The 23,158-nt window shown below is 35.4% G+C and overlaps 1 protein-coding gene across 24 annotated transcripts in view; it reads left to right on the top strand.

Moving 5' to 3' along the window:
- The window catches only part of mbl (muscleblind), a 157,115-nt gene extending 142,630 nt beyond the window's left edge, over positions 1-14,485 (top strand). For 9 of the 24 annotated variants that reach the window (XM_069048156.1, XM_069048153.1, XM_069048165.1 and 6 more), the window contains 3 exons: positions 930-1,037; positions 2,720-2,761; positions 3,040-5,794. In XM_069048156.1, coding sequence (XP_068904257.1) covers positions 930-1,037; positions 2,720-2,761; positions 3,040-3,885 — 996 coding nt within the window. In that variant the 3' untranslated portion in view covers positions 3,886-5,794. Of the gene's footprint in view, positions 1-929; positions 1,038-2,719; positions 2,762-3,039; positions 5,795-5,998; positions 6,155-8,938; positions 9,021-14,344 lie in introns of those variants that run through there. The other 15 variants (XM_069048164.1, XM_069048167.1, XM_069048169.1 and 12 more) reach the window with 10 other exon arrangements.
- Positions 14,486-23,158: the final 8,673 nt, after the last annotated feature.

A 23,158-nucleotide genomic window follows, 5' to 3' on the forward strand; every position in this document is an offset into this window, starting at 1 on the left:
AGGATTTCCACTTTTTGGAGATATTGTAAAATATTTATACAATTTGTGATAAAAGCTTGGAGTAAACTCACAATCACTCCATATATGTATCGGAAAAGCTAAAAGAATAAATTGGTTTTGTAGATTCTTCTCCTGATTTCCAATGACATTTTGTGTGTCGCCTGTTTTCCTCGTTGCAAGCCACGATTGAACCAAAATTTTGCGATGATTTTCATAACTTTGACCACGTTCTGACCATTGTCAGATCGTTGTGGTTTATTCCATTCTTTTGTCACATGCGACGTATATAATTTTTATAATGAAGCTGGCACTTGATAATTTTTTTCAGCCTCCTGAGTTGCATGACGATTTTAGCTTCATTTTTCACAGACAAGCTTCTTAAGTGAAGTTCAACGCACCTGCACTTTCAGCTGACACTGTTCCGTTGCAGCTAAGATGCTTTTGAAGTGATTATGCATCCGCATATTCCTTATTATTCAGTAATTTCGAATCGAGTCACTGCTTCCGCGGTGTTTTATACGTTACCTAAGTGAGCATGTTGATTGATACATGTGTCCATCCTGGCGAGTTTTTCGTACGTTCAAAGAAGCATTCTGGTCGAATAATAAGGATTATTAAGCGCAACGAAGCCACAGTTTACCGGCCAGACGTAACGAAGACACTTTGCGTCTGGTCGGATTGTGTGTTATATCTGCGGTTTAATGGTCACATTTTGTACACAATATATATATTATATATCTTACCCGCTGCCAGAGCTGCGCCATCCCCAGACCATGCCGATACGTACTATGTTTGTTCACATACTGACAATGTGTGTAGTATATAGACAGAACGCTCCGAGTCAGCGTACATGAATTAATTTAGTGCTGGTTTGTTTTATTTACCCCGTTGGGCGGATGTGCTTGGTCTTGTTGCTGCTCTACTAATAGCCCGCTGCCGTCTCGCCCTTGCTGGCGCCCCCCCAGGCTACCGCCGCCCTCGAAATCGGCAAGAAGAGGCCCCGTGAGCCTAGCACCGCCGACACAGATCTATTACTGGTACCATTTGCGCCTTGCTTTGCATGTCACTATTTCTATTGTATTGTGTACACGCCATGCCACAACTCTGTTTTAACCGGGCCGAACGCCGACTGACCGATGACAACTACATCTATGTTCACAATGAGGACGAGGTGCTAGGTTGAGCCAGATTTTTCAACCGTTACTGTTGAGCAAAGGCATCGCATGTTATCGGTGTTTTGGGTGCGGCGTATCAGCTCTCCATCAAAATTCATTTAGTTAAATTACCACCATCCCCATTAATCATATTGCTCTTAATTTTTTAGTATCTCTGTTTTCATTGTGAACTGTGCTTATCCTAAAGCTTTCGCTTTTCACCATAACTTAATTGGCGGCTTGATTAGTACAAAAAAGTGTACACCATGCAAATTTGTATAGAATCACTGATAATAATTCTACATCAATTGCATTTTGACATCACAACACACGCACACACACATATACCCACACACATACACACACAACACCCACACATCCACACACACCTACACCCACATGATAACGGGTAGCGGTTTGCATCTAACTTCGGGTTTAAAGTAATTGGGCAGAATACTTACTAGTTTTGTGTAAACACCGAAATATGCCAGCAGCTTTGATCCTCAGCGATGCTTGGTTTTCACGTAGAATTGTTAACAGAATATCACGAGATCCAGTTGCCGAAAAAATCTATAAATAAATGCAATAACTTGTGAATTAACTTTTTTTGTTTGTTCTCTTTTTTTTTCGAAATTTATAGGTATTCCAGCTTTTGTATTACTGTGATTACGCTTTTCTTTTTTTGCTAATTTCCATGCATTCACAATAAATGAAATTGACAGCCACGCTTTTGCCACCGAACCGTAATTATTTTCTTGGCTTGCGCTGAATGAAATTTTTATGTTATTGTTTCTATTAGAACATCATTTCGAACAATTTTTTCACCTAGTTAATTTTTTTTCTGTGAAGGGGCCGTTGGAACACAAATTTACATGAACAATTTATCGACCGATGAAACATTTTGATTGTTGAAAATTAACAAAATTATTTGATTTTTGGCGACGACCGGCATTTACATTTTTGAAGGACGTTTTTTCATAGAAAAGCGCGAACTGCTACCTGGGTCAAGTTGTTAGCATGTTGTGAGCTATTTTATTTTGCTTAGAGAAGTTTTCCTTTTTGTAACATAATTAAAATTATCCTAGAAACCTGTGCTTTTTAAGCTTTGTGCTTATACGATTTTTGTACGTGTGTGCATGATCGAAACGATATTACATTTTCACATGATTTGATTTTAATACTTCAGCAGGCATTAAATTGGCTTTCGTTAATTCCGTTAGTTTAACTTATAAATTTTTACAGTTTTCCACTGTGGACGTATTAAAACTCGCAACATTCTAGCAACTTTAATTACAGCAAATACTGTTATTATTATTAATTTGTTGTTCTGTGATTAATATTTTTTACCAGAGTATTTTGTCTGTGCAGTTACATTGCAGACGAAATGACTCGTTATTTGTAGACTAACTAGAATTCAAAAAGTGGAAAATATTCGCAAGTCGTTGAGATTGTTTTCAGTTCATGAAATTTTTTCTGTTTGTTTTGATTTTCTTGCGAAAATTGTCCACTTTCTTAATTTGTGCCGTTGCAAAAACTAACGAGCTGTTACGTTCTTTTTATTTCAGATGGATATGAAATCTGTTGGGTCATTTTATTATGACAATTTTGTAAGTACTAACATTTTTTAAAGTTTTTTTTTTACGTTTACAATATACACGTACAGATATCCACATAGTAACAAGCCGAAGGCTTCCTTCCGCATGATATTCAGATTTTAGCTTTACTAATATTTGAATATTATATCGAGTGATTTTTTTTTTCTTTTGCAAAATGAACAATAGAAAATCAACGTAAGCACACTAGCTAGCGAATCCAAGTATTTACTGCGGTGTGGTTGTACGTGGTTTTCCGCATGTTGAAATGATGCTGATTATTTGTATGCCAGCAGGCCTTCCCGGCCATGATGCCGTACAAGAGGCCAGCGGCAGACAAATCCGGAGTGCCCGTATACCAACCGAATGCGACCACTTATCAACAACTGATGCAGCTCCAGCAGCCATTCGTGCCCGTGTCATGTGAGTATTCGGCCTCCCCGGCTCCGATTCCTACCACATCCTGCGCTTCTCCTGCCGCTCCCCAACAGCAGGAACCCACAGCAACGACGACGGTGTCGCAGCCCGTCAAGGAGAACGAGATATCATCTCCCATCTCCTCGACTGCGACGACTGTACCGTCGACTACCTTGCCGCCTTTGCCACTGCCTCAACCTGCTGCCATACCAGATCCCGCAGCTCTTGCTAAAGAGGTCGCTCAACAGAACTACGCGAAAGCCGTTAAGTTAGCCGCCGTTAGCCAATCTCTAGCTGCTAGCCAGTTGAATCAGCTTAACCCCCTCAACTACACGGGGGTGTCATTGAACAAGCAGGCGTTGACTGTGCCGCCGCCGGCCCTAGCGCGCTATCCCACCGCTGCGCTTCCGTTCGGTTTAGGAACGACCGGTTTGAATTTGGGTTTGGCTAATCCGTACTCGATGGCTCAACAGAATCATCTGCTGAACATTTCCCGTCCACCGCCGACCATTATCAACCCGTATTCTATTATCCGGACGCCGTATCCGGGTGCGAGCTCGACGCCTCTTTTGGGTAGTAGTCTTTTGGGAGCTCAGTATCCTGTCACGGTGTCGGCAGCCCCCATCACCAATGTCTCGGCGTCGGCGAACATCGCTGCCGCCGCAGCACAGAATAATAATAACGTGGTCATTCAACCCTATAAAAAGCTAAAAACCACATAATTTTCTTTTCAACTAATTATTTTAGTTCGTGTTGTTGTTTTGTGTAATATTTTTAGGCTGTGGATATTGCCATGTAAAATTCACTAATAATCCAACAGGTTCTTTATATTATGATGTTCGAGACATAAATGCAATTGTTGGTAACGCATAATGAGCACATTTGAGTTTTCGCCTCGATAAACATTTTAATTTTAATGACATTTTTTATATATATTCGACTCGTGTTGACTAAATTGTTGTATTAGAATTTTTAGTTTAGTAAATTATATATACATATATACATATTTTTATCTTAACTTTTTAAACATAATTTGACATATTTAAAATTGAAAAAATCTAGTCAAAACGCGAACGTGGTTATAATGAATGGGCGATGCTGTGAGCGACCCCTGGACCAAAAGCGAGTGCCTGAAAACTGTGATACCCTCACACCTGCTGTTTGCACCGCTAAGGTAACATCCTTTCCCCGTACAATACCACATTATTTTTTAGTATTTTGTAACATTTGCCGATCAGACATAGTCTGTTGTATCTTTATTGTAACAGGAGGTTTTTGAAATGTACTTGTTAGAACTATTATGCATGAAAAAAATTATCCGTATTGATAAACTATTTGAGAGCCTAATTGAGTCGCATGGTAGACATTCTAAGCATTGTATTCGTTAGAGACCATAGAAAGTGCCATTTTCGTAGGTACAAGGCTGTTGTAGTCTGTAACTGACCCAAAAAGATGCCGACTCTATTTGATTATTTGCCTTTTACGCTCTATGTCTGTGTTGGATTCCGATTTTGCATGGGGCTTCTCTTTTGATACATGTATTGCATGTTGTTCCGTTTGTTCATAAGATTCGACTTTCGTTTTTTTGCTAGAGTTCTCTTTTTGGGTTGGGTTCCTCTATGTAAATCGTCCTATAAAACTACTACTGACTTTTTGACTTCTTCATTTAATGAAAGTGTGTTAACTAGTATATAATTTTTTTAACGAACTTGCAATCGCCTCAAGGGCCATGGTTATTATTGTTTTGTCTTCCTGGGTTTGATCTCGAAGCACAAATGTAGTTGTTTGTTAGTTATTTTGCCTGTCATTTGTCCTTTTTTTTTTAATTACTGTCTTGGATGCGGAACTAATATTTGGTTGTCTCCTAGTCGTTAGTTTGGTTTGATGCACACACGCTACCTACGTGTATAATATATAGATATTATATATTCTCCATCAGATCAAATCAGATCCGTACAACGAAATATCTCACATTTTTTCTTCAAATTGTGCTAAATATTTGTGCCGTCTCACAAGATGATCTATTTGTAACTACAGTTTAGGCTAGAATGGTAGTACCTAGTGGTAATGTGATGTATTATATATTTGCTACATACATTTTTAAAAATGTGTCTTACTACTTAGCATTTAAAAATCGTTTCACTTGTACCGTTATTAAATAGGGTACATAATAATATTGTGATGCATGTAATAATATTGATAAGTAAGTATTTGTCTATTTAAGTATTTACAAATATATTACAAACAAATTTGCATTTTGAAGTAGGATTACAATGTAATTGTCAGGTTAGAATTCGAGGCTCTTATACGCTGAAAAGTAGATCGACATTTTCTTTTCTTTTTTTTTTTTTTGGTAACAGCTTAGTTGGTCAGTACGTGAAGAGTTTTACTTTTTCTTGCTGCACCAACCTGCGTAATCAGCTGCCAGCTATAATGAACTCGTCTTACAATAATGTAGTGCCTTTTAGGCTGCTGATCACGCTTCGCTAAGGTGTGGGTCACGATTGCCATCTAGTGTGACAAAACTTTCCATATTTATAGTATATATTGTGTACTGTATTTGTTCTAATCCTGAGGTGTATGTATTATTTATCACCGCCATTATTTGTAATAATAATGCTTGAAAATGCATGATATTTGTTTTATTAATCATTGCTTATTATTTGAATTTTTTCCAGTATCCAATAATTAACTCGAACAGACACCATAAACATTTACTTCAAATCAAAACCTTATACACAGCACCGGTATATTTAACACAGTTTTTTGTTTAATTATTTAGGCCTTATTTCAGTTTTGTTTCGATCATCCATTTTCATTTTGTTGTCCCCGCAGGTTTTGTTTTGTGGTGATGATTTATGGGACACGTGTCTGATCACATCCTATATGAAGTGCTCCTCCTCAACTGGCTTTTGTTGAACTACATGAGATGATTTTCCACAGGCTGTAAATCTGACCCGCTTGCCCCACGTTTATCTTTTGTGTTTTGTGGTATGTTTGACAATTTGTTCTATTATTGCTTATTTAAAGTAACTAACAGATCACTTCTCGTAGACAAACGTAAAGACAATCATTGCCGGGTGTGCTCTTCCTAAAATTACGTCCCCAACACAAAAGGTAAACGACACGCGGCAAGTTTTTGATTTATGACCTGTACACTAGCAGCCAAAACGTAAACAATCATACTGTCAGGCAAAACGAGGCTTTTGTGTGATATTTCAAGATCCAGGCAAGATTGCATTATACTGCCCTGCCGAAGGCTTGTGTAATGTGCATTGCTGGCTACTTTATTTGATTCAGTCCTGTGGTGTTATGTTCTTTTTTTTTATACATACATAGTTGAGTCTGTTGTCTTGTGCACAATCTTGTTATATTTTCGTATGCACATTGCACAAAGTCGTAAATTCCCATGAACTTGGAAAAAGACGAAAGAAAAGTTAGCTAACACAAGTGATTTTTATAATGTGTTCTCAAAGTCTACTGTAGTGTTTTTTTGCAATCAGTGACTCTTAGAAGCTTTGTACATTTGGAATGATTATGTTTTCTACATTTTCTTGTTTCGCTAAATCTATTTGTAGCTTTGTAGTAAGTAAAATATAATACGTAGGTATTTGGAATTCATATTCTATGAATTTGTCTTTTAACATGAAACTATTTGTTTTTATACATTATTTAAAACGCCATATTTAATATATTATGTTTGCAGAATCCAGCAGCATAGACTAATTGTAGCATCGCAGATTTGTTCTACACGTAACAGCTTGTTAATTTTTTTTATTTTGTTCTAACAACATTTGTTGCTTTTTGCTTTAAAATTACTTGGTCTTTAGCACTGATACATTGTAAGTAAAATATTTCGTTCGTTCTGTCGATATTTCCTTTCCAGACCGAACGGCTCACTTTCTACCTCTTCAGCCTCCATCGGTTTATCCTTTTATTTCTCTTTATTTTACAGAAATGTTGGTGTATTCAGGCACTTTTTTGCTTTGACCATTCGTTTTTCTTTCAATATCATTGTTCACCGCAAACAGGTGATGTTGATATGTTTACGTTACTTTTGATCTCTGAATACGCCAGTGCATCCGTCAAACCTCGCATTCATATTAATTTAATTTGCTTTTCTGTTTCATGCTTACGTTGTCCGGTTTTCACCGTTGTATCTTCTGTTAATTTTGTTTCTTTCTTCAAAAATTAATTGATTTGCTCATGAACTGATTGTTAAACCGGATTGATTGGTGTTGATCCTTGCTGTTTGTGTCCTGTTGGCACACGCAAAATGTGTGCGTTTTACAATGGTTTTGGGACCCACCGACACCTTAATTTTAATACTTCAACACGTCAACACTCGTACACTTACTTGATTGTTTTTTTAAAACTACCTACTTAACTACTACTCTCTGTCTAACTTGATATGTTTGTTAATATAACGACACTCGTTCCTATTTTGACACACAAAATAAACAACACTTGTCTTGGTGTATGGTGGGTATCGTTTATGGCTGTAACGTAATGTTATCGTAACGCTGATTGGCTGCGATGACGTTGGCTTGCTGCACTACTGCATGTCGCCGGCATAGACAATGGTGCGCCTGTGCCCCAAAACGCCCCTTTTGTGGTCTACACTGACGAACAAGGACAGGTATTCACGTATGTTTAACATCATGTACGCTGTACTGCGATGCTAAAACCACCTGACGGTATTTACCAGAGTTCCAGTACACTGTGGCACAGCTTACATGACTTCGTTAAGTTTTTAACAAGTTACAATGTTGCTTTTCACTAACTAATTTTCTGAGTGTTTACCGGATTTTCTGCTATATTGAGGCAGTTATTCACTGATTGCTTGAAAGTGCTAGAAAAACCGAGATGGAAGGCTGATTGTTCCAGTTTTGTGTTAATATTGTAACTTGTTTGTTTATCCACAGTTTGCAAGCATATTGTGAATATTAAAAACCATAGAGATGTGTTTACTAACTCGACTTCCATCACAATCTGATTGCATCCCTAGATCAATGCTTACGAAACAAATCATTTGTTTCATATTTAACGCTAACGTAGAGTTTTGTGCTTTAATCTCTTATTTCAATCGGTCCCATCATGTTGGGTACCGTTTGAGTTAAGTAATGCCTAATTCATAAAGATTTTCAAACATTCTGCATGTAAAAATACACTACCTGTACCATTCTTATTATTAACACTGCTTTATGGTTTTGGCCTTTATTGCTGCCACGAGCTTTTGTTGGTATATTTGCTGAAATTTTTTTAATAGTCGTTTTAAATATTGCTATTAGCGAAATATGTAGCTCAGATACTTTGTACTGTGTTAAGCGGCTGCAGTCACAATATTATGTGTAAGAAACGAATTTACCATTTTATTGTAATTTTTAGCACTTTTGTAAACATGTACCATTATTATAGGCCAGACATAATTTGTGCAGAATGATTGAACTATCTGATTTTTTATTGCAACCAGCAACTGACCAAAACTATATTTTTTAGGTTTTTTCGTAACGATTGGCATGTGCATTATATTCCAAATTTGTGAATGAATGAATTAATTTATGTTATAGATCTGTTGTAGTGCTTATGTATGCCGTTTGTTATAGATCTTTAAATAGATAAAAACCTCTATATGTTGCATACATGTGCACAATTTTCAGTATTTTTCCAAATTTTTTCCTGTTTATTATAATATTACAATTAAAATTTATTATCTGCTCTTAAATTGTCTCCTTCTTTTAATTCGAAACTTACTCTTTTGTCTTATGTTTACAGTTACTGGACACCCTCCCGGTGTGCCAAGATTTTAATCGTGGTCTTTGTAACCGGCCTGCCTGCAAATTTGTACATCTACAAGGTGAGTAGAATTTTTTTTCTGTTGCACACCATTTACTAAAATTTCATTCTTCCGAAATAAAATTGGCAACATATTACGGCATTTTTGTTCAGTAAGAAACAACGGAATACTTTTATTTGGTAGGATGGGTGCTTTAGTACAAAAGTTATCGCTCTTTTCGCGGTGATGTCAAGGGAAACGTACGCTGAAAATACGCTACACAGATATCTGTATTTTTACGTGCAATGAAATTACGACACAGAAGTACAAAAGTGAATTTATTTAAAAATTGTATAACAAATGCTATAGATGCATAACCTACATAAAATTAGTAGTTTACCAATAAATAACACTTTCACCTTCAAAGAGAAAGAGAATGTCTTTTTTATTTGAATACTCTACGTATTACATATTATTATTTCACCTTTTGGCTAGTTTTTTTTTTTTTTTTTAATTGTCTGTTACGTCATACCTGGACTTTGCGCCCCAGGGTTGGTCCTCCCCCACCCTGTTATGTATGTATGTATAAACTGACCAGTAGTTTTAGTTTAACACATTTTTCATATTGATTTCCCTTTTTGTATTTGTACAGAGACAGAGACACACTCACTTATTCATCGGTTTTCATCAGTTTTGTACATACATAGTTGTTATATTTCGTTAAATTGTTACACCAGGTTGTGCTTTTTATTGAGTATACAACGGTTTTGGCGATTTACTCAAAATCCTGTTCTATGTTTGGACATCGACAACAAACATATTTTTTTTTACTAAATTTAGTATGAAGGGAGTTGTGTAATACGCGACTTCTCAAGTAGGTATGTTATTTTTATCAAAATACTCCATTTGGTGTCAAATACCATTGACGTTGTTTCCAAAAGTCATCCTGATCTAGCTCAAGCTCAAACCGTAATGTCAGTGCAAGTGCTCTGTGCGATAACTTTATTTTGATTTATTTATTATACCGCCCTTTTTTTCAATATAAATTGTGGTAATGATCAACAAAAGTCGCACTTCCTTAGTAAATTTACTTCAAGTGTTTACCGAGATTAATGCTGCAGGAAACGGAATTCGCTCAAACCCCTTTCGGGAATAAGAGGTCGGTATTTTCATCGTCTGTGCAATCTAAGTCCGTAAATGCTTGAAGATAGAATAATAAGAAAATTGAAGCATCTTTTGGGTTGGCAATTTTTTTTTTTTTTTTTGATAATATGCACTTAATAACTAAGTGTGGTGCAAAGGTGTAAATCATTGGGATGAGACCGTTTTCGTTTAGATCTAGTGTTACTTACCATACATTAGTCTTTCGTCAGATCATTACGGCAATGAAAATCAACTACTACAGTAGTTTTTGCGAGGAATCACACATTTAGGACGTGTCTGAAATTTTAACAATTCGTAATTAAGTAATCATGACACTCGAAACGCGTTTGCAATTTTAGATGAATTTTTATGTTAAGATAATGACAATAAAATTCAGTACACAGACGAAATCAGAAAACACCTAGGAATTGCCAACAGCATTAATAACAGCATAGAAACACATAAAATTTTTGCCGTAAAAACGGAGCTATCAATTGTTAGAGATGAGGCATGCACATCCTTTCAATTATTTTTTTATGCGTGAACTAATCTAAAGTTTACGTGTGTGGTCAGAAAAAGCATCGGAAATTTCTAACAAATTCTGATAGCAGTAGTAGCTTACGGTATCACATTTGTTTTTCGTACTCTAATCTATAAAATGTCGCCACCTTGTTCCTCAATTTAATTTTTTTTTTAAGAAATTGTGACTGATAATAATCTTTTTATCACACTATTTGCGCAAATCAAATTTACAGTTTGCGTGGAAGCTGAGGATTGTTCTGGGATTAATAAATTTAACGAAAATAGTCACATGTAACAGATTGACAGTCGTTTAATTAAAATTTTTGCAATTGCAATTTCGACCGTGTCTCCAAAATTTAATTAAAATAAAGTATAAAGAATTTAACAACAAATCGGAACACGAGTCGTCGCTGATCGCCCATTATCATGTTCGCGTTAGGATTATTACGCTGTACCAAAAATCGATATCCCTTTATAGGTTCCAAAGTTTGTACGTCACTCAATTGTTTCCTACTTCGTACAGGGAACCCTCGAGTTATTCCATTCCGTTCACGTTTCGAGCTTACGAAGTTTTATGTGACGAACAAATTAAGGTTAATTCCCTTTTCTGTTTAATGTTTCGTTTCTGAAAAGGCAAAAATTTTCTGTATTTCGTAAATCACTCGGTCTCAGGTGTCGTCTTTTTTCACATTTTATATGGCGTTATTATTGACCATAATCTTTTTACCATGTAGCTGATTTTTAAGAGTTATTTACTATTAGCGACTACTGTTAAAGCATAGCATTATGGAGCCTTGAGTGGTGGCGCTGCTAATTGCAAGTATGTGATTATAAAATTTAACTGTTAATTTGAAAAAGAATTACATATGTATTTAAAAAAAAAACATTTTTAACAAATTTAAAAACGATAGGAGGTGCACATTAAAATCGAAGTTAATAAATAATGTTTCTTTGGAGGGATTAATTTTCTATGGCCATTTTTTACATTTAGAACGCCAAGTAATAAATTAGTGCAAACGATAAATCAAGGATCTTGGACTTTTCGAGACTTTCATTTTCCTTCTCCATTCTGTAATTTCACGAACACTTAATTCTGATTAATATTAATTACTTCCAGGCAGTTTTCACCCTTTTCTTTTTAAATGCACCTCAGTTTATTGATTATACCTAATGTTTTGTTGCTTATGATCACGAAGCTGAATCAGTACTTCAACAAACTTGTAAACTCTTATTTTCTCGTGATCATTTATTTATTATTACCATGTTCTAAATAAATTTGTACTAAACGACCACTCAAAATTAGTGTGCCTTTCTAAATGTTAATGTTTTTAAATGTTATTGTTTTATATTTAAATGTATGTATGTATTAACAAACAAGGCGAACTTTACTTTTATCAAATAGTCACTAATTCTACAATTGACAATAATGTTGTGTACCATATGAGAAGTGTTTTATCATGATAAAACTGAATAATTTCTTCGTGTCGTAATATACAGGGTGATTCACGAGGAATAATTAGGCTGAGCAAATTCTCGATGCAACCAACATTACATTTTCGCAACTTTGCGAAACTTTTTAAAAAACTACAACTTCCATCCACAATGCCTATCAATCATTTTTTGACATAGACAGAAGTACCTAACTAAAATACCAACGCAAAAGATGTTTTAATAACGAACACAACGTAAAATTAAGTGAATCAATTAGGGAGATGTCAAAATTCTGCCCACCATTCTTTCGCATGCGTCCATGCGGTTCCGGAAAGATCCTCTCAGTCTCATAAACATCGCCGGCGTTACAGATCTACACGCGACAGTTATTCGATGGTCAAGATCTTCTCTACTATTGATAAGTGTTTGGAAGACACGCTCTTTCACCATTCCTCATAAAAAGTAATCTAGTGGAGTTATGTCAAGACTTGGCGGGGGCCTAGGATTAATCGAACCCCTATCTATCCTCTTATTCGCACATACAGTGTCTAAATAGCGTCTCTCATCTGTGTAGAAATGAGGGGGTGCGGAATCCTGTGGGAGTCACATGTTTTGTCTTCTGTGTAAATCCATCTCCTCCAACAAAATTGGCAGAATGTTTTGCAGAAAACTTAAATACACTAGACAGTTTAGTCTTCGTGAAAAAAATATGGTCCTATAATTTTTTTCCCCAATATTCCACACCAAACATTTATGGAATAAAGCGTCTGGAAGTGAGTGTCCTTCGCCAATCCAGCGAGGGTTATTCTGGACATAATAGTGACAATTATGTTCGTTGACATCCCCATTGTTGCTAAATAATACTTCATCACTGTAAAGCACATTTTCCAAAAAAAAACAAATTCTAAAATGATCTGTTTCCGAACAAATCGACAAAAGTTCAGTCTTTTAGAGTAGTGTGCCTCTTTAAGCCCTTGGACCAAGGTGATATGATAAGGATGAAACGTATTTTCATTGGCAGTTCTGCAAACAGAAGACTGGCTTGGCTAATGCCTACCTTTCTTGTCACTTCGCGTTGCCTCACATAAAAAATTTGAAGAACTATTTCGTGTTCCTTATCCCACTCTTTGCTTGATAACTTAACGGGAGACCAATTAGCTCTTAACTGACCCTCCAATCTTTAAAAAAACATGTCAGAAGGCACTCTCATTTCGAGGTATCGCTGGGCATAAACAAGAGCAGCAAGCATTCTTCAAACATTCTCCAGAAACTAAAATCATGTCAGTCTTCTCTCATCATTCGAATAAGTGTAAATTTTGCCTACTTTGTAATGAATTTGTAGCGTTTGTCAAAAAATGGCAATGGTAAGATTGATAGGCATCGTGGATCCAAATTCGTGTTGGTTTTGATTTCTGAGGAAATTTACCTTCTGGACTACCTCTGGAAATGGAATATTAAGCAATTTTTAATACATACAAATATTTGCCACTAAGAATTCCAACGATTTGTTGTTGTTGATTAATCACGCTTTGGTAGTATCTGAGTGTCTGCAAAATGAACATTTACATGTATGTGATTGTCTGATAAGATAAAAACAAACTCCGGAAGTTGATACATTTTCCTGTGAATATTACACACCGAAATAGCATTATGTTGATACAACCTATTTGACTTTTAAGAATGCCATCTTCAAATAAATAAACAAATCAGTGAACAGAATGTTTCTTGTAAATATAAGTTGTTTTAAAACCAATTGCCGGCATTACCGAAGAGTATCAATATTCGCCCGAACCCAAAAGCAGTGTCAACATAGAGCGAAGGTCGTTTCAGGTTGGCTTTTTTAAGTAAATAATGATCGTGTCGTACCAACTTAGAAGTATGTCATAGTGCAATACCGTTAATGACTTGGGCGTGTTAATATAGCACCACTTAATTCAAACCTCAAACAAAACTGTATTTCATTTGGATGAGAGAAAATAATGCAAATACGTATGTTGTTTATACATAAAGGGGGAAAACGTCAACTGTTCGTAAAATGAACGTTCAGTACACGGTCATTATAAATGAGTCTCACTCATGTTATGAGGCTTGAGGCACATTCAACTACGTCACCAACGCCTACTGCGATGGGACAATCATTTATAACGACCCTGTATAACAAATCATTTCTTGCAGTACCTACATGTTTTGTTGACAATGAAAAAAGATAAAAGGAAAACCTGTAGATTTACCGGTAAATCGAGAAGCACTTGGGGGACAGATGATTTCGAGTCGAAATGAATTGGTGACAATTTTGATTGTTGTTGCAGGAGATGGGGTGGAAGTGGTGGAGCATCGAGTGGCCGTGTGCCGTGACGCTGCAAAGGGACAGTGCACTCGTTCCACCTGTAAATACTACCACATCCCAATTGCGCTGCCACCAGCACCCGTCATGGCTGCCCTGGCCTCTTACCTGCAGTAGTCACAACGACAAACACCGAACCGTTTATTTATGTCATGTTTATATAGAACTTTTTATTATTATATTGTATAATGGTCATATAATGACAAAAAAATGTTTGTGTTAAAATTAGTTTTTGATTGAATAGTGTAGTACAGTAAGATTATCTGAGTGAGTGAATGCCCTATGTCAGATCGAAGGATGACCATAATGTAATCCTCTTAATCTGTTTGAAAGATGTCCTTATGCAGAAATCGTATCGCACTGACTTTTTTTTTGAATTCGATAAATCAAAAGTGTTATGTTCAGATCGAGACGAATTAACTTACACGAAGGTTCACTCCGATGTCGGTAAGCGTTTTTCAAATAGACTGTAACAGATGCGACGTATCTGCGTTTTTCAAAATAATAAAAAAATGTTTGTGATAGTGATAGTTTCGAGTTTGTGTAAGCTGACTTGCGATCTGACACGTAATCTTTGAAACGCGTGATATTGGACAATTTGTACCTAATTTTTGACGTGGCCATTTGCCTTTTACGGTACGAATTCTGCATAAGGCTTTCTGCTGTCACATAGGTGCAACACGCCACCCTATATTCATTGTTATCGAAGAATTAAAAAAAAAATAAATGAACGTCCCGCTGGTTCGACCCAGGCAGTGGGCCATGAGTCACAATAGTCGAACTGGGAGATATCTGGAGCGTTCTTATTAGTTCCAGAATATTCTTATTACTGTGTTATTAAATTTTTTAACTGTTTCATTTTTATATAGCTGTGATTTTATATTGGTGTTGGATGTTTTAAACTGTGACATATTCTAAAATATTGATAATTTGTATATTTAAAATTAGACGGGGAAGTTTTGAGAATGTTTTTTCAAATTTTTAAAGGTCCACGTAGATCGTGTCACTTGTGAAACGTTGATTTGCACGTCGACAGCGGTGTGGACCTTCGCGAATTTGACTAGAGTAAACTTTTCAAAATATACTCGAAAGTATTTTTAAGTTGCCTGCATGGTTTTTAGACGGAGGAACTACACCCTAAACCTCGGGCTGATGATAAATTGGTCTAGTCAAAATCAAGTAGGGTTTTCGATTAGTGCGTTAATTATTATTAATTTACTTCATAACTCGATATCTCCCGACCAAGTGCCACAAATTAAGAATTGAAATCGAAACATAAATGTTCCTGAAAAGCATTTAAGTAAGTTCCACAGTCCGACAGTCTGGTATTAAAGGGCGAGATGGGGCGCCATGTGTGATATCGGGTGGTCTGTCTGAATGAGTGCTGTTATTATTATATTGTACATAGATATAGGTCGTAACGGACAAACTCGCATTATTGGAGTTATTTTATTCATCTACTTGATAATGTTTAAATAAAAAATATTAAATTGCTAGGATCTAACAAATTAAGTATTAAACAACTTGTTACGTAAATATTGTAATTAATCAGGTCTTTCCCTTTAATACCATGATAGAGTGAGAGCTTCCACAGTCAGAGCGCGGGTCTCTGCTTTTGCTTAGTGCATTTGCATCGTTTGCTAGGTTAGCTCTTCTCTTGGGTTGCGCTGTTTATGTGCCCCTGCCATCCCCGCTGCTGTTCGATCTGCAGTTATCCGAAAATTCCTCCTCCGATCGTCCCACAGTTCAACAAACACATCCCCCTCTAGGCCTAGCGTGCAGAATCGGACAGCGAGAGACAGTTGAATATTACGTGTCTGTACAGTACCCATGCTATATTATTATTATTATAGTCCATAGTTAACCTAACCTAGAATAATTTTCCTAACATATAACATTATATTATCTTGCATGTCCCTAGATCAAACATTACGTCTTGTTCTATACTTAATATAGTTATAGATTTAGCTGTTTCTTAGCGATATTTATTCATTTGCGTGAAACACTTGGACAGAATCTTGCAAAGTTGTTTTTTTGCGTATTTCAGCCTACAGACCCGAGCTTTATTTTGAAAACGCTTAAGCTTATTTAATCACACGAGTTGATAAGATCATGACAAAATTCTACCACATAGTTCTTGTTTGAAATTTGTTTTGATTTGACGAGAGGGAAAGTAGAGGAAGATGTATAAATTCTAATCCAATTTGGCTTCCATTTTTATTGTATTTTGTATGATACATCCTGACAATGTTTTCCTCAATTGCCCTCGAAAATTCAAGTTTTTTGTTTTTTTTTTGTTTATCACTTTTATTGTATAGTTGTTGTTGATGATACTTAAAAGATTTAAAAAAAGTTTTGGTAATTTTACTAACTACTTACATAAAGTCCTTTTTAAAATGTCGCTTCCCCCTTAACGAAAAAAGAAATATAAACATAAGAACGAACACCAATTATGCCGTTTACACATTATGTACATACACAACACCAGATCAAAGGTTTTTTCTAATACTTATACAATTGTATTTGTTGGTTTCTTGATAGGATGACAATATTAATTTTTAAGCGGTTTGGATTTCGTTATTTACGTAATGTGTTAAACAGCGAGGGAGACTATCATTCATGCACATGTTTGCTTTGGATTGTCTGAAATTCTTTGCTATGCTTCAAGCAGCTATTGCTAAACGCCTCGAGCTTTGCTGACAGACAATGTGATCTAACACTATTCTTTACGGCTTTGGTTTTTGTTATAGTTGTAGAATTTGTTTTTTTGGAACCTGTCAGTTGCCTCTTAAATCTTTACGTAGCACGTAGTTTTTTTTTTTAAATTGATATATTTTTATATGTTTATCTACTTTGTTGATTTTTTATTCTTTTTTTTTTGTTATTTTGGTAACTGACGACAACTGGCGAGTTATGTTGTGAGATTTCTTACCCTTAAGTAGAAATGACCTGCGCAATAACCAGGTCACCTAGCAGGCTGCCCATTTTTAACCTAATTGTTATTGATATATTTTTAAAACATCTGATAAAATTACCTGAAAATGATAACAGAGTGAATTTCTTATATGAGCCACATAGAAGAGGACTTTTTAATATCTGCTAATCAAATACAGTAACACTATTTGTATAAAATATACTTTGTATATAGTGGCTCATTATTTTTTCATTTTATCAACAACAATTTTGTGATATTTTAGTAATGATTGTTATTTAAGTCACATCACAAAGCAAACAACTAGCTGTTTGCGCCGTCTGTTAAAAAACAAACGCATATGAAGCATCCGAGCCATCTGCATTTGTTTTTCATCAGTTCTGTTAAGCAGTTCCACGGAGAAGCTCGTTCCTTGAGTCCTGCTGAATCCTCGATTATATTTTGATTGGTACTCTCAACGAACGGGAAGTTCCTGGTATATTAATTTTAGGAATTTATTTACAATAATCCTGTGAAGAGGCGAGGTAATTCAGAAATAAGGAGAAAATCGCAAAAAATGTTATAACAGTTATTTTTTGAAAAATATAAATAAAGATATTATAAAATATAATGATATTTAATTAATGATCATTAAACGTATGTGTAAAAATGAGTAAAAATGAATGTATGCATGATATTTAAACAGACATCATAATCACGATATTGGACTTTTCTTTTCTCCTTATTGTTGAATGCTAGACAGGCATGTAGGAAGAAGTCGTTTGGTTCGATTGGGGGCCATATGATCGATATATATCAGTTTGATTTTGCCTAAATGAGTGTTGATATTAAAATTATTTATTCTTGTATAACTCTTGTATAAAAATATCATTGTGTTGGGGGCCATCTCACCAGTTGGAATTGCACTTTTCTACATGCCTGCCATTGGAGTGAGTGAACTAATATATTTGATAAAGTGTGTGATTATACAGTTGATTTTTATGTAGGGAAGTTGCCGACTGTCCTTGCCTTCAGTACTCTGTCAGGATTTGTGTTAATGAAAATTGTGCCATACATATTAAAGATGTAGCCCATTCTGATATGTATTTATTGTCGATAATACCAAACTTCACCATTCAAATTCGGTTCTTGATCTTATTATTATTGTCTCTATTAGTATTTCTTAATTAATTATTATTATTATAATAAGGTAGTCAAACATTTTGTCAAGTTTCCATGTTCACGTTATGTCTTATAGACATGATAATTGATTATTGATATATTACCTATTGTTTATTATTAATTAAATATAAGAATAAACTAATGATGTGATGATGATCGGTAGATCATACAACGGGGGCTTTTAAGCCCACCATTTTCTGAATATAGTAGAGTTAATAAACCATTATGTGAAATTTTACAAGCATTTTATTATCTTTTCCAAGCATCTACGCAAACGATGCAGTACCTACATACTCCCGTCAACATCGTTAAAAGTTCACAAGGCTGATTTCTAAAAAGGAGAGAACATTCTGTAATAACCCAAAGTCAATATTCAAACATTTGAAAAAAAATTGGAATGGAGCCGAGTCGAAGACCCGGCCTAGTAACTTACCCGACATCAATTTAAACCAATCTGAATTGACCCGAGATACTTACTTTGTCCTTGTTAACCCACATAAGTCGTCTTCTTCTAATTCTCGCAAATAGTAAATATCATTTCCAACATAAAAACACATGACCTTTCCACTGGTAATGTCAAATTTCCATGTCACCTCATTATTTTTTCGAGCAACCCCCCTCGTAGTCGGATTGACGCCAAACTCTATTCGGTAGTCACTATTACAGAGTTATTTCCAATGGCAAGATCCGAGACTATTTTGTTAAAAGTTTCAGCAGTTATCGCCGTCATTCTATGAAGCCGAAATAACTTAAGTCCGCCATATTGGAAAAATCCGCAAATTGTAAACATCGTTTCCCACATAAAAACACATGCCCTTTCAAACAGTAAAGTCAAATTTCTATGTTTCCTTATTATTTTTTCGACCTACCCCCACCCTCTTCCACCCCCCGTGGCCAGATTGACACCAAAAGCTTTTCAACTCGAGCGACCACGGGTAAGTTTGTGTTGGTCAAATTTGAAAGCAATCGGTCAAAGCGTTTTTGAGTAATCGTGGGAGAACGAAAAGTGGGACAGACAGACGCACAGACAGACATCATTCTAAAAACTTCATAAACGTTGGGATACCCGCTTTTGAATTCAAACCATCCGCCAACAAAAACAATGATAGTACCAATGTCGGTACCACCAACGACCACTAGGAGCGGGGGTGAAAGCCGACAGGGGATGAGCGGCCATGTTTTTTTTTTTTGAGACACTTGAGAGTGGTGCAGAAGTACCGTGTATTTTTCTGTGTTCTAATTGTGCGATTTTAGTTGTTTTTAACTTACCCGACCAAAGGAAGGTAAGTTATTGTGATCGGTCCAAAATTTCGAATTGCTAATTTCATCAGATCTTTACGTTTTGAGGTCCCCTGAATACGTTAATGAAGTTTTTAGAATGATGTCTGTCTGTGCGTCTGTCTGTCCCACTTTTCGTTCTCCCACGATTACTCAAAAACGCTTTGACCGATTGCTTTCAAATTTGACCAACACAAACTTACCCATGGTCTCTCGAGTTGAAAAGCTTTTGGTGTCAATCGGACCACGGGGGGTGGAAGAGGGTGGGGGTAGGTAGAAAAAATAATAAGGGAACATGGAAATTTGACTTTACCGTTTGAAAGGGCATCTGTTTTTATGTCGGAAACGATGTTTACCATTTGCGGATATTTCCAATATGGCGGACTTATAAGGTTATTTACGTCTTCATAGATCGACGGCGATAACTGCTGAAACTTTTAACAAAATAATCTCGGATCTTGCCATTGGAAATAACTCTGTAATAGTGATCACCAAATAGAGTTTGGTGCCAATCCGACTACGAGGGGTGGAAGGGGGTGGGGGTTGCTCAAAAAAATAATGAGGTAACATGAAAATTTGACATTACCAGTTGGAAGGGCATGTGTTTTTATGTTGGAAATGATATGTACTATTTGCGAGAATTTCCAATATGGCGGCTTATAAAGTTATTTACGTGTTTATAGTTCGGCGATAATAATTGGTAAAAATTTTAACAGAAAATTAGGTAGGTATCTCGGATCAATTCAGATTGGTTTAAATTGATGTCGTGTAAGTTACTAGGCCGGGTCTTCGACTCGGCTCCATCCCAATTTTTCTTATTGAACTGTGCTAAATGTTGCTATCCAGCTTCTGTTTTTGAACTAGGTACTTATGTGTTTGGGGTACTAAAATTATTTCTGTTTCGCGCGAAATGTAGTTTAACAATAATAAGTATTCATAAATGCTTACTTGATCACTTTAACGGATTTATTAGGGAACCTAACACATTTCCAGAGTTTTTGGCCCATGGTATAACATATCTGAAACCAAAAGATTCCGATACTAAAAATCCATCAAAATATAGGCCAATCACATGTCTACCTACAATTTATAAAATTATGACATCTTGCATTAAAGTAATAATTTACGACCATTGTCAAAAATTAAATATACTTAATGAAGAACAAAAAGGTTGTGTCAAAGAGTGTTTTGGTTGTAAAGAACAACTCATAATAGATACGGTAATAATGGAACAAGCTAGAAAAAATAATAGAAATATTAATACCGCATTCATAGACTACAAAAAAGCCTATAATTCAGTACCACATTCATGGTTAATTAAAATTTATAAAATTAATTTGGATTTGATTAACTTTTTATCTCATGTTATGACATTTTGGAGAACTCCTTTAAATTTATCAATAAACAATACTAAATTAAAATCCGAGCCTATTCAAATTAAACGGGGAATTTATCAAGGAGATTCTTTAAGTCCTTTATGGTTTTGTCTAGCCATTAATCCTTTGACAAATCTATTAAATAGCACTGGATATGGTTTCAATATTAGACTTAATAATACCACACTTTATATGGATGACATAAAACTTTATGCATCAAAAAAGAATCACATTTTATCTTTACTAACAATAACTGAAAATTTCTCAAATGATATTGGGATGAGTTTTGGTATTGATAAGTGTAAAATGCAATCAATATGTCACGGTCATTACGAACATTTAGAACATATAACTCAAGAAGGAGAAATCATTAAAAATTTAAATAAAGGAGAATTCTATAAATATTTAGGTATTAATCAATCAAATCATATTCAACACTCAATTATAAAAGAAAATTTAGAAAAGCATTTAAGAATTAAATCTATTTTAAAATCAAAATTAAACGGTAATAATTTAATTAAAGCAGTTAATACATATGCTGTTCCATTACTGACCTATTCTTTCGGTGTTATAAAATGGTCCAAAACTAATTTACAGAACATAAACATTAAAACTAGAGTTCTTTTTACCAAATTTAGTAAACACCATCCTAAATCTGCTATTGAAAGATTTAATTTACCACGCGAAAACGGTGGTAGGGGTTTTTCAAATCTAGAAATACTGCTAAAAAATCAAATTGCTTCACTAAAAAATTATTTCCTCAATAGAGCTCGTGATAACACCTTTTTTAATGCTTTGGTTTCAGCCGATAAAGGCTACACACCTTTAAATTTAAGTGATAATATAATTTCAGATATTGTTAAGCCAAATATACCTGACACTATAGCAAATATAAAACAGAAGTCTTTACATGGGAGATACTTTAAAGAACTGGAACAACCAGAAGTTAATATTCAGGCCTCTCATGCATGGCTTAAGAAATCAAATATTCACCCCGAGACGGAGGGTTTTATATTTGCAATACAAGATCGTGTTATAAATACAAGAAATTATAAAAAACACATATGCGGTTTACAATCGATAATTGATAAATGTAGGATTTGCGGAACTGAAGGGGAAACAATTGAACACATCATTTCTTCTTGCACCGTTTTGGCTCAAAGCGAATAAAAAAAACGTCACGATATATTCGCTAAAATTATAGATACACATGAATTTAGCTGTTAAATTCAATTGATTAAAGAATACACAGCCACATTATAGCTATACACCAGAAAGTTGTTTGGAAAATGACAGTTACAAGTTATATTTTGATAGAACAATTTTAACTGACATTCATATTAAGCATAACAGACCAGACATTATAATTTTAAATAAACAACAAAAGCAAGCATATCTTTTAGATATAGCTGTTCCAAATTCACATAATGATGATTACGGACGTACGGACGCGTGTGCATGTCGTGCGTGTGTGCTCCGTTGTTTTCGCTTTTTGTCGAGTGTTCCCTGGGATTTTTGGGAGCGAATTCAGCATAGCTGCATAGGGCCTGTGTCCTCTCGTCTCCATTTTTTGTTTTTTTCTTCTCACTCTGGTTGCTGGGTGAGTTTGTTCCATTTTATACTTTTTTCGTATTGTTGATGGTGGAGATGTGATTTCGCCGCGGCAAAAACCACCTTTTTTGCGCTACTGATAGTATTGTGCTATCAGTGCTATCACACTCTACTGAATATACTGCCAATTTTGTTCCTCGCCTCTCTTGCTTATTGCTTGTATCTGCATAATGCCTGCTTGCAAATTATGTAGCACAATTTTGAAACATTTCGATAAATGCATCGAATGTTACGTGTGCAAATCTAGATTTCACATAAAATGTTTGAAATTTGATGATAATGATGTAAAGGTCTTTAATAAATATAACAATTTTCAATTTGTTTGTGATGAATGTCTCGCAATTGAGGGCTCATCTAAGCTTGATCTGTTGACTGAATCCGTAAATAAATGTGTGTCAATTGTTGAAGAACAGAGTCAAAT

The sequence above is a fragment of the Tenebrio molitor genome, chromosome 5 (assembly GCF_963966145.1).
Source record: "Tenebrio molitor chromosome 5, icTenMoli1.1, whole genome shotgun sequence".
In the NCBI taxonomy this organism is placed as follows: domain Eukaryota; kingdom Metazoa; phylum Arthropoda; class Insecta; order Coleoptera; family Tenebrionidae; genus Tenebrio; species Tenebrio molitor.